Raw genomic sequence first — 12,312 nt, forward strand, 5'->3', positions numbered from 1 at the left:
GTCCTGTGGTGTGCAGGTCGTCCGGTCAGCGGCGAGTGTCAGGGCGAGATGTTAGACTACCGGCGGATGCTGATGGAGGATTTCTCTCTGAGTCCGGAGATCGTGCTGCACTGCCGAGCCGAGATCGAGACGCACTGCTCCGGGCTGCACCGCAAGGGCCGCACGCTGCACTGCCTGATGAGGATCGGCCGCGGCGACCGCAGCACCACCGTGGACAGCGCCTGCCAGAACGCCGTAAGACCAACACAGTTAGAGGACTATTCATAAAAAAATGTTTTCTGATTAAATTTGAAATAAGAGTCATTACAGCTGCAGAATTAGGCTTAAGTTTCTATCTACGCATCGAAATCTGTAATATATTCCCATTATTGAGTGTGGTTGAAAAAGACTATCATATTTTTCTCTTGATATGAGGCCTAGTTTTGTATATTTGACTAAAATTGACCAATAATAATGAAAAAAATATGAAAGTTATATATCAATGTGTTGGTCATGAGTTGTCTTAAAAGGTGAAAAAAAAGTTGGTAATAATTTTTTTCCACATGTCCTAAAACCAGTCTAATGTCATGGGGTCCTTTTTGACCCCTGAGGAGCATGGTCGTTATACTTTTTTTTATTTTTGCTGACATGCAAAAATGAACAATGCTTTCAAAACATAAGTTTCACTAAAAGTTGACATAACCTACTCTGTGTATTCCCATCAAGAAATTATTATTTCACTGTAACTATTAAAAAAATATTCAGGTTTTATTACTTTTTTTTCTCTTGAAATGAGGCCTAATTTTGTATATTTGACTAAAATTGACCAATAATAATGAAAAAAATATGAAAATTATCTAGTCTAGTCTAATCAGGGGGTCGTTTTTGACCCCTGAGGAGCATGGGTGTTATACTTTTTTTAGGAGTACACAAGGGTTACATAGAATATAGAAATAGTTATAAAATCCATTTTTTTTGTTCCTGCTCCAGCTGCAGACTCTGATCCAGTCTGCCGACCCCGGAGCAGACTACCGGATCGACCGAGCGCTTAACGAGGCCTGCGAGTCCGTGATCCAGACTGCCTGCAAACACATCCGCAACGGAGATCCCATGTGAGACACACACACACACACACACACACACACACACACACACACACAGAGCACATATTATTGTCTTGTGTCAATTTATCTGAACTTTTAGTTATTATTTTGTTCGTTAAGCTTGATAAACCAGGTGTGTATTTACCGAAAAAGACACCAGACTGGAGACGTGTGTGTGTGTGTGTGTGTGTGTGTGTGTGTGTGTGTGCAGGATCCTGTCCTGTCTGATGGAGCACCTGTACACAGAGAAGATGGTGGAGGACTGTGAGCACCGGCTGCTGGAGCTGCAGTATTTTATCTCCAGAGACTGGAAGTGAGTCTGGATCCTCAAACATCTTCTGCTCTGAGACTTTAAACACTATTATTATTATTATTAATAATAATAACCTCAGAAATAATTGCTTGAACTCAAGATCCACTTACTTGCTTTTTCTGAGTTTGCAATCTCCAGATAAAGTGAAGAAAACTTAAAAAAAAAGAAAGAAAAAGGGTTTAACAGATTAATCAGATTTCCATTTTTACTAATTTTGCTGAATCATGTTTTTTATGCACTTTTATTTTTTTACATTTTAATTATACACATGTATAATCAAGGGATTTAGATTAAAAATATATATTTCAAGTGTAGATTCTGTTATTTTTCCTGATGGAAGCTTAAATAACACATGATCTGTTCAAGTACGGTTGAAAAAGTTGAAAATCCAGGAATAATTTCTATTTTTGAAGTTTCTGTCTCTGGTAAATGGTGTAATTTTGGTTATATTTTTGTGCCTATTTGGGGGTTTAAACATAGAGATGTGTGTGTGTGTGTGTGTGTGCGTGTGTGTGTGTGTGTGTGTGTGTGTGTGTGTGTGTGTGTGTGTGTGTGTGTCAGGCTGGACCCCGTCCTGTATAAGAAGTGTCAGGGTGACGCGGCTCGTCTCTGTCACACACACGGCTGGAACGAGACGAGCGAGCTGATGCCGCCGGGCGCCGTCTTCTCCTGCCTGTACCGCCACGCCTACAGGACCGAGGAGCAGGGCCGCCGGGTACGCTGACACACACGCACTAAACATGATACCAGGAAGAGGATATAGGATTATATAGGAGGATATATTTTGATTTATTTCACTTGAACTATGAACTCAGCAGGTGAAACTCTGATGTTTTTAAATCTAACAGGTGAAGCGAGCGGAGCAGGTACGTGGTCGGTCAGTCAGCACTGATGCTGGTGAAGGGTTAAGTTATAATAACGATGGTGGTGATTTAATTTATTTCCGTCAGTCACTGATAGTTCAGGGATGATTTAATGTGTTTGTGGAACTTTCTGCTCCACAGAAAATCAAGAAATGGTGAAAATTTGATAGATCATAACACATTTTTTTTTTTTTTATTTACTTTTTAATTACAAGCAGGCTTCATTATTTTATTAAATCCTGTAATAGTAACCCTGCTCACCATTATAGTTCAGTGTTTTAGCATGGCAACATTTGATAATGATCATTAAATCCAAAGTACAGCTGAGGGAACAAGAATGCGCAAAATCTATTTTTATTTAATTTTTTTTCAAAGAATCTTTTACTTGTTGATCCTTCAATCCTATTTTGTCCAAATTTAAATTGCAAATATAAATGGGTCAAAGGGAAATACATATGAATAGATAAAAATAAATAAAATAAGTAAATAAAATAATAGACACATCAGGAATGTGTTATCTATAATACAAATAAAATATAATAATATACATAATAATATAATTAAAATATGTAAACATAATCATAATGACATTTTTTTATATTTGCATGCACAACATTTTATAAAAAACTTCTAAAAATTGTTGAGATTTTAATCAAAACTAAAAATATCTCCTGGTGACTAAAGAAGTCAGCAGTCATTATAATAATGACTTTATTGTGACTTTATATATGTTCATATCGCACCTTTCATACAAATGCACTTTAAAATGCTTTTTAACATAAATAAAAATAAAAGAGACATATTAAAACATGTTAACATGAAAAATAATAAACTTTTCCCATTTCTGTGAGTTTAAAGTACTCATCCTGCAGAACAGAATTCAAATAGTTTGTTTTGACACTTTGAACAAAAACATTGAATATGAATGAATTTAATGATGCAGCCGGATGACCTGATGTCCATGTAATCAGAGTCTCAGTGTGAACGTCCACTCGGCCTGATTCATGTAATTACTCTCATCAGTGAGACGACCTCTGACGGTTTGATTTGATTGATTAAATATGATAATATATGATTATTATATGTGTATTTCAGAGTGAGGACATTCCACTTGGTTTGAAGCTAAACACACAAGTGTTAGACAACAATTTATCTGAAGTGATTACAAATCAGAGAATCATGAAGATATAAAGAAGAGTGATCGTAAAAATGAATCAGTTCCAAGAAAACTGAGCTTAAAAAAGTAGAATAAGCTGTAAATTTGTTCCAATTTGCTTCATAGCTGAGAGAAATCAGTATCAACAGTGAAAGGCTGTCATTAAGTCCTCATACTGAGCACGACATTACAATTATTCTAGTAAACATCTAGTTATAATACAGCAGAGTAAAAATAGAAATATTGGAGACAGAACCAAATAAAAAAGGTTCATTTTTTTTCAAACATTTTTTACATATTTTTTTTTATTAAATGACTAATAGGTTCTCCCTCTTTCACTTTGTATCTCCGTCTCTATTAAATAAAGCCAAAATGGCCCCAAAAAATATAAATTACTTATAGGTACAAAAAGTTTTGAAATCGGTCAAGTAGATCTTCACGGCACAAACTGCAATCTAACAAAAGTTAGGGGCGACTTTGACGTCCACTAAAACTGCTTATTTTTGCCACTGACGGGCTCAGATTGTTATTATAAGTGTCTGACTACTAAAGAAAGAATACCTACAGATATTCTTTTCTATGAAATAGTAACATCCTTTTAGTTTACTAAGAAACAGCAGCTATGTTGCTTCTGCCAAATATACCAGACTCCACTGACAAAAACAGTCATTTTACCGTGTCATAAAACATCATTTAAAGTCGACAGAAACAGAAATTAAACCCTCAAAACCATCTTAGTTAGTCTTTCCGCTGCTCCAACAATCTCCAACTCTAGTTTGATTAAAAGATAAATCCTTAATTCACCCTCTTTTATTTTGTTTTATTTTTGTGGATGTTATGATTGGTTAGTCTGCGTTCGAGCAGTGGGACAATCAAAACATACGACAGCTGATAATTAAGTTTAGTATTGTCATGCTCCAGTAATCATATGTGTGTGTGTGTGTGTGTGTGTGTGTGTGTGTGCAGTTATCTCGGGACTGTAAGGTGGAGGTTCAGAGGATTCTCCACCAGAGGGCGCTGGATGTGAAGTTGGACCCTGAGCTGCAGAAACGCTGCATGACTGATCTCGGCAAGTGGTGCAGCGAGAAGACGGACACCGGACAGGTGAGACACACACACACACACACACACACACACACACACACATTCTTGTACTTTTATCTTTGTGAGGGCCCTCATTGGAACAGTGAATTCCTTTGCAAGGTTATAAGAGTTCTGGATTTTTCATTAGTTTTAGTTTTAATTTTGTTGTGAATTTTTGTTTTCAAATCGAGTTAGTTTTAATTTGTTTGCATGAGTTTGCTAGTTTTAGTTTAGTATTTATTTTTTTGAAATGCTTTAGTTTTAGTTTAGTTTTTATTAGTTTTAGTTTTTTGTAATGGGGTATTTGTTGGGTGGGAGATTAAAAGAGGTCATAGTACATTTTGCCTTTATTTCCTTTGCCTTATCCATCTTCATTATGAATGAAAAAAGTTGACAAAGACAAAAAACGAAAGACATTTTCACTATAATTTTAGTTAGTTAGTTTTGTAACCACAAAATACAGTTTCAGTTAATTATGATTTTTTGTAACCTTAAACCTAAAACAAAGTCTTGAATCTCAAAAAAGCCTTTAAAGAAGTGAGGACCGGCCGAAATGTCCTCACTTAGCAAAAATGTCCTCACTCTGTTGGTTAAAAACATGTTTCGGTCCTCACTATGAAGGAAGTACAAGAACACACACACACACAACCCGGCAGCGGATGTTTGAGCATCCTCTGCTGGTTGGTTGGTCCACCTAATAGTGAGTAGTAGAAATAGTAAGATTTTTCATGTTGTAATAATTTTAAATGCTTATACTGTACTGAGCTTTTTCCACATCTGTATGTCTGTGTGTGTGTGTGTGTGTGTGTGTGTGTGTGTGTTCAGGAGCTGGAGTGTCTGCAGGACCACCTGGAGGACCTTGTGTCTGCCTGCAGGGAGGTGGTGGGGAACCTGACTGAGCTGGAGTCAGAGGTCAGAAATCGTTAATATTGAGTGAAAAATTTTTAAAATGTTGACGTTGACCTGTCAGGATAACTATTTCTGTTTGACGATATTTTGTCCCAGAAATGATCATGATAAAATATTTTTTTGTAATTTCAAGACCAATTTATGCCTCTGATATCATGATAATATGACAGGATTATGATGCAAGTACAGCCTTTCAAAGAGCAATGAACTGAAATTTCTTCGTTAGGGTTTCTTTGTCTCACCTGAACATTTTTAACTTCTGGTCTCCGTTTTTGCTGCAGGACATCCAGATCGACGCTCTGCTGATCAGAGCCTGTGAACCCGTCACTCAGGCCCACTGCCACGTGAGAACATGACCTTTACCTTTAAACACAAACATAGTATACAGGGAAATAAAACAAAACACCTGATAATCTATTACAAGAAATGTAGCAGCTGTGTAATGAATCTGAAGTTTGTGAAAGTGTCATTGTCAAGAAGGTTTTTTTACATCAGGAACTTTACTGTCACATTTAACGTAGAAAGAGAAAGGAAAAAGGAAAAGCAAGTTCTGCAATATGAAATGGAAATTTACAATACAACAAAGGAAAATGTGTGAAAAATTTGTTTTCTTTTAAATGAGAAGAGCTGTCCAACGAGCAGTGTAAAGAATATGTGCAATGTGCAAAATTATTATAATAAGATCAATATGTTGAAGATGTTAAAGAGGTTTTGACTGAATGCTTATTTTCATATTTTCATCATTTTTAGTCATTTTTAGCAACTTGTGCCCCATTATAGATGCATATTTATTTCAATGAATCAGTGAATTATTTTAAGTGACTTCTCAAAACACATTTTTACAGACTTGCATTCACGTGATGTTGGTCTTTTTAACTTGTGTGGTACTTTTTTCTTCTTCATTGTTGGTTTCTTATTTTCGCATGAGTTTTATCCATGCTTGTTCTGTCAAAGCACCTTGTGAACGCTGTTTTTAAAGGTTATTATTATTATATATAGTTATTATTATTATTATATATACCAAGCTTTTGGTCATTTTAATTTTTGTGCAAAAAACGTATTTTGAATATTTAAAATATATATATTTGTAACAATATTATATATATAGTAACAATATTTTATATATACAGTTGAAACCAGAAGTTTACATACACTATATAAAAAGACACATATGCTTTTTTTCTGACTGTCTGGCATGAAATCAGACAATCACTTTTCTGGTATTGGGTCCGTTAGGATTACCAAAATTATTTATACTTGCTAAATGCCAGAATAATGAGAGAAGGATTTTTTTAGACAATTTTTTATTACTTTCTTCAAAGTCAGAAGTTTACATACACTAACATTATTATGCCTTGAAACTATTTGGGAAAGCCCAGATGATGCTGTCATGTCTTCTCAATCTTCTGATAGGTTTATTGACAACATTTGAGTTAATTGGAGACACACCTGTGTGGATTTTAAGGCACACCTGAAACACACTGCAGATTACAGTTTGCAAATGCACACAGGGACAAAGACCTTAATTTTTGGAGACATGTCCTGTGATCTGACAAAACTGTAATCTGTCTTTTTTATGTTTCTTTTGGAGTAATGGCTTCTTCCTGGCAGAGTGGCCTTTCAGTCCATGTCGCTACAGTACTCGTTTCACTGTGGATAATGACACACTCTTACCAGCTTCAGCCAGCATCTTCACAAGGTCTTTTGCTTTTGTTCTTGGGTTGATATGCACATTTTGGACCAAAGCACGTTCATCTCTGACACAGAGCCCGTCTCCTTCCTGAGCGCTGTGATGGCTGGACATTCCCACGGTGTTTATACTTGGCTATAATTATTTGAACAGATGAATGTGGCACCTTCAGGCATCTGGAAATTGCACCAAAGGATGAACCAGACTTGTGCAAGTCCACAATTCTCTTCCTGATATCTTGGTTGATTTCTTTTGACTTTCCCATGATGTTACACAAAGAAGCAGTGTGTTTCAGGTGTGCCTTAAAATACATCCACAGGTGTGTCTCGAATTAACTCTAATGTGATCAATAAACCTATCAGAAGCTTCCAAAGACATGACAGCATCATCTGGGCTTTCCCAAATTGTTTCAAGGCATAATAATGTTAGTGTATGTAAACTTCTGACTTTGAAGAAAGTAATAAAAAATTGTCTTAAAAAATCCTTCTCTCATTATTCTGGCATTTAACAAATAGAAATAATTTTGGTAATCCTAACGGACCTAAAACAGGAAAAGGTGATTCTCTGATTTTATGTCAGACAGTGAGAAAAAAAGCATATGTGTCTTTTTATATAGTGTATGTAAACTTCTGGTTTCAACTGTATATAAATTGAGATATTAAAATATATATACTTGTTACAAATGATTTCAAAATATATATTTGTAAGAAATAATATATATATATATATATATATATATATATATATGTATGTATGTATATATACTTTTTTAAACAGTTTTAACCAATATTTCTGACTATAAGAAATTGTAAGAAAAAAAATAAAGATACTTTCTAAAACACAAAACGTCAACTTTTACTGCCTTATAATGGCCAGATTGCTGTTTAAAATTCCCCAAAGCATGCTTTAGATTTTAGGCTTGTTCAAATTTTGTTTCCTTTAATGGTATGTAGATAATATTATATGTTTTTGCATTTCTGTGTGTGTGTGTGTGTGTGTGTGTGTGTGTGTAGGACGTGGCTGATAACCAGATCGATACCGGAGACTTGATGGAGTGTTTGGTTCAGAACAAACATCAGAAGGAGATGAACGACAAATGTGCCGTCGGCGTCACACACTTCCAACTGGTCAGTAAAAATAAAAACATCTTTCTCTCTTTGTACACTCCACATCTCTGTGTTCATTTATTTACTGTAGTTTCATTGAAATGACTTTAAAAAATGTAAAAAAAAAAAAGTCAAAGTAAAAATGTTCTACTAACTAATTCTGGAGTTAAATAAGAGTTTCATAAAATAAAATAAATAGCAGAATTTTTACCCAAGCCACAACAAGTTATTATTAGCAGTTTCCATCTCAAACTGACAGCTGGTGTTTCATGTGTACACTGATTTCTTCGTCTTGTCTCCATAAAAGCGTGAAAATTTAATGGTTCCCTCTGAGATATCTGGTAGGATAAAAGAGAGAGAAGAAATATAAGATGACACTCTTTTATGTGGTTGTTGCTGTTTGAGATGATTGATGCTAATAAATGCTCAACTTTCAGGTTCAGATGAAAGATTTCCGGTTCTCCTATAAGTTTAAGATGGCCTGTAAGGAGGACGTCCTCCGCTTGTGTCCAAACATCAAGAAAAAGTGAGTTTGATTCACAATAAAACTTCCAGAAAACTTCACTTACTTTTGAAGCTTTTTTCCCTTTTGTTCTGTTCTCTGAGAGTTCAAAGTGTTTTCTTTGTCCGGTTCGTTTAAACGAACTCAAGCTGACACGTTGTCGTTCGTCTGCTGCAGGGTGGACGTGGTGATCTGTCTCAGCACCACAGTGAGGAACGACACGCTGCAGGAGGCCCGCGAGCAGCGAGTGTCTCTCAAGTGTCGCAAACAGCTGAGGGTGGAAGAGCTGGAGATGGTAACACACACATACACACACACACACACACACACACTCTTACTATGAGGGGCATTTTATGCCAGCACACTATACTAAAGCGCGTGTACAGCGCCTATGCGATGACATCAAACGTCTAACGTGCGCGTGTAAATTCCATTCACTTTCAATGGACAGACAGGCGTCACGTAGGCGTCACGCAGACGCTGTACACGCGTTGTTGCACATACGCCTACGTGACGGCTGTGTGACGGGTGAACTACGCCTCAAATACGTGACATGAAGACCCGCGTGACTGTTAAGTACAATTCTACATAGGCGTACAGACACGCGTATTGCGAGTACACCAGATAACATGGGTGACGGGTGAAAAGTGCCACTAGCGAACGTAGTGGACGCCTGTGTGTGTGTGTAACGCGTGTACGCCTATAACAGTTCAGCTGTTACACAGAGTCTCAGCTTCATATGGTATTGTTTATAAGAAAGCACAACTTATAGATGAAGAGAAAGACTATCTCGTACGTACCAGATAAACTTAACGTTTTTCCGGCCAAAACCGGAGGCTTAATTAGCCTGTTTTAGGAGTGAAAGTCAGCAAAATGCAGCTTAAACAAAATGTTTTACCTCATTAGTTAACTACGAATGTCTGTAAAACATAATGGGACTGTGCATAAGTGCCGAATTGGGTTAAACAGTGTAGATATAAGGTCCGATGGAATCATATTGTGAACGGACTGCTGTCCACATGGCTACTGAATATTCATTAGATAGGTCCGCATGGCTACTTAATATTCAGGGGTGACAGCGATTACGGCTTCTGCAGGCAGGTAAACCTACCTAATTACAGCTGGTGCGTAATGAACTGTGTGTCCGCGCGCGAAGCTGGGAACTGGCTGTGAGCGTTGCACTTTACTATTAGCCTACTATTTTTAAGTAGCTGAAATTATTTTAATTATCCCTTTCACGCTTGCTATCATTAAATATCAATTCGATATCATTCAAACCTAGAGAGAGAGAGAGAGAGAGAGAGAGAGATTTCGTTAACAAGAAAATAAAAACTGGCCTGAAAATAATAGAAATATCCTGACAGCTCTGTGGGGGCTTGGAGTTCATCTGTAAGTTGTGCTTTCTTATAAACAATACCATATGAAGCTGAGACTCTGTGTAACAGCTGAACTGTTACACAGAGTAACACACTGTTAACGTACACGCGTTACACACACACACAGGCGTCCACTACGTTCGCTCGTGGCACTTTTCACCCGTCACCCATGTCATCTGGTGTACTCGCAATACGCGTGTCTGTAAGCACGCCTATTAATCAGACTTTATGCTGGCACAGGCGACGCATTCTAGGCGTTTAAGTATAGTGTGCTGGCATAAAATACCCCTCATACTCTTACATGCATGCGTTCACACACACACACACACACACACACACTCATACACTCATACATGAACCAAGCCCCAACAGAGCTGTCAGGATATTTTTATTTTTGAGTGGCTGAAATTATTTTAATTATCCCTTTCACCCATGCTATCATTAAATAGAAAGATAGAGAGAGAGAGAGATTTCCTTATCAAAAAAATAAATATTGGCCTGAAAATAATAGAAATATCCTGACAGCTTTGTTGGGGCTTGGAGTTCATCTATAAGTTATGCTTTCTTATAAACAATCCCGTATGAAGCCGAGACTCTGTGTAACAGCTGATCTGTGTAGATAGGAGTTTTTTCCCACAAAAGTGAGTGAGGGACCGCTGGCAAGCTGCTGCCGCGCCTCGCCTGCTGTTTTCGCTATTTTATATGTTTTATATCGATTCATCAAGTCTGTCTTTTGATGAATGTTGGACCTCAAACCCACCTGCTAGATTCGGCTTGCTCAATCTAACCGTTGCGACACCGAAACAGCAGTTTTGTCTCTGCCTGTCTGCTGTCACTGCCTCAGCACTCGTTAGCCTGAAGCTAGCTTCGCCGGTACAGGGCTCACCTGTTGGGATTCCTGTGGCTCCTCTCCGCACTCTGTGGCCGGATAACCTGCGCTGGTGTGCCCCACGAAGCACACCCGTTCGGACTGGCCCGCTGCCACCCTGCCTGCTCTCCCGGACGCTTACCCGCGCCCGCGGACTGCTGTCAACGCGGAGGACGCCGCCTCCCTGCTACACCGCTACCTGACAGTGTTTACCTGCCAGCCGGCTAGCCTGCTGCTAATCCCCGACACCGTCCAACCGGCTTCCCAGTCTCCAGCGAAGCTACAACCGGCACGCTCCACTCCAGCTGCCTCCACTGCGCTGGCTCTGTGGCTTCACCATAACCACCTGGATCATCTACCGCTGGATCACGTCGCTGCCGATTTCATATCGAGGATTTTTAACCTGCCCCTCTGGACTACGCCATGTCGGACTCTGCATCTCTGCCGCTTCGTTACTCGGTAACGGAGATGTTACGGCTCCGGACCCTCTCAAAGACCCCCCCACCTCAGCTTGCATCCCACTACATCCTCAAACGACCAAGGTACGTCCACCGAGGCTCTGGTCGGAACTTTCAGTACACTCTAAACAACAACACCAATACAAACATCCGCTCCTTCTGGTCCACTTGGCCCCGCCCCCCTCCTCGCACTGCCCGTCCACTCAATCCTGTCAATCACAGTGTACTATCCCCTCTGCTCAAAGCAACCCTCTATACTCCACTCACCTGTCTGAAATTCTGTCTGTTGAACACCAGATCCCTCTGTAATAAAGCTCTGTTGATCGCTGACTTCATTGTTGACCGCAAACTAGACATTCTCTGCCTCACTGAAACCTGGCAACAACCAAATGACTTCTCCCATCTCAATGAGGCTGTCCCACCGGGTTTTTCTTTTATTAGTAAACCCCGTGCTACTGGGAGGGGGGGTGGCCTTGCTCTCCTGCACCGGGATCACATCAAAGTCACTGCTGTCACAGTCCCCCATCACTCCTCTTTTGAATGTCTAGCTGTAAAACTCACAGGCCCTAAACCCACTATCATTGTCACCATCTACAGACCACCAAAACCCTCTGCTGTTTTCCTCAATGAATTCTCATCACTACTAACATCTGTATGTGCAATGTCCCCCACTGTTATCCTCCTCGGCGATTTCAACATCCACATTGACAACCCATCCAATATCTTTGCTAAGGACTTCACATCACTTCTGGACTGTCTTGGTATCACACAACATGTCAACCTCCCAACCCATAACAAAGGCCACATACTGGATTTAATCTGCTGTACTGACATCACTCCCACCAACCTTGATGTCACTGATTTCCCCATTTCTGACCACAAAGCTGTACTTTTTGACATTCGCAC

The 12,312-nt window shown here is 38.9% G+C and overlaps 1 protein-coding gene across 2 annotated transcripts in view; it reads left to right on the forward strand.

Moving 5' to 3' along the window:
* Positions 1-12,312, forward strand: part of LOC131982326 (Golgi apparatus protein 1-like) — a 40,480-nt gene that overhangs the window by 17,921 nt on the left and 10,247 nt on the right. The window contains exons 8-18 of one of the 2 annotated variants that reach the window (XM_059346947.1): positions 17-234; positions 970-1,091; positions 1,294-1,395; positions 1,957-2,110; positions 2,244-2,261; positions 4,381-4,518; positions 5,323-5,409; positions 5,688-5,750; positions 8,110-8,223; positions 8,640-8,728; positions 8,882-8,999. In XM_059346947.1, the coding sequence (XP_059202930.1) occupies positions 17-234; positions 970-1,091; positions 1,294-1,395; positions 1,957-2,110; positions 2,244-2,261; positions 4,381-4,518; positions 5,323-5,409; positions 5,688-5,750; positions 8,110-8,223; positions 8,640-8,728; positions 8,882-8,999 (1,223 nt within the window). The remainder of the gene's footprint in view (positions 1-16; positions 235-969; positions 1,092-1,293; positions 1,396-1,956; positions 2,111-2,243; positions 2,262-4,380; positions 4,519-5,322; positions 5,410-5,687; positions 5,751-8,109; positions 8,224-8,639; positions 8,729-8,881; positions 9,000-12,312) is intronic. The other variant, XM_059346954.1, reaches the window with a different exon arrangement.

This window comes from Centropristis striata, chromosome 2 (genome assembly GCF_030273125.1).
Source record: "Centropristis striata isolate RG_2023a ecotype Rhode Island chromosome 2, C.striata_1.0, whole genome shotgun sequence".
In the NCBI taxonomy this organism is placed as follows: Eukaryota; Metazoa; Chordata; class Actinopteri; order Perciformes; family Serranidae; genus Centropristis; species Centropristis striata.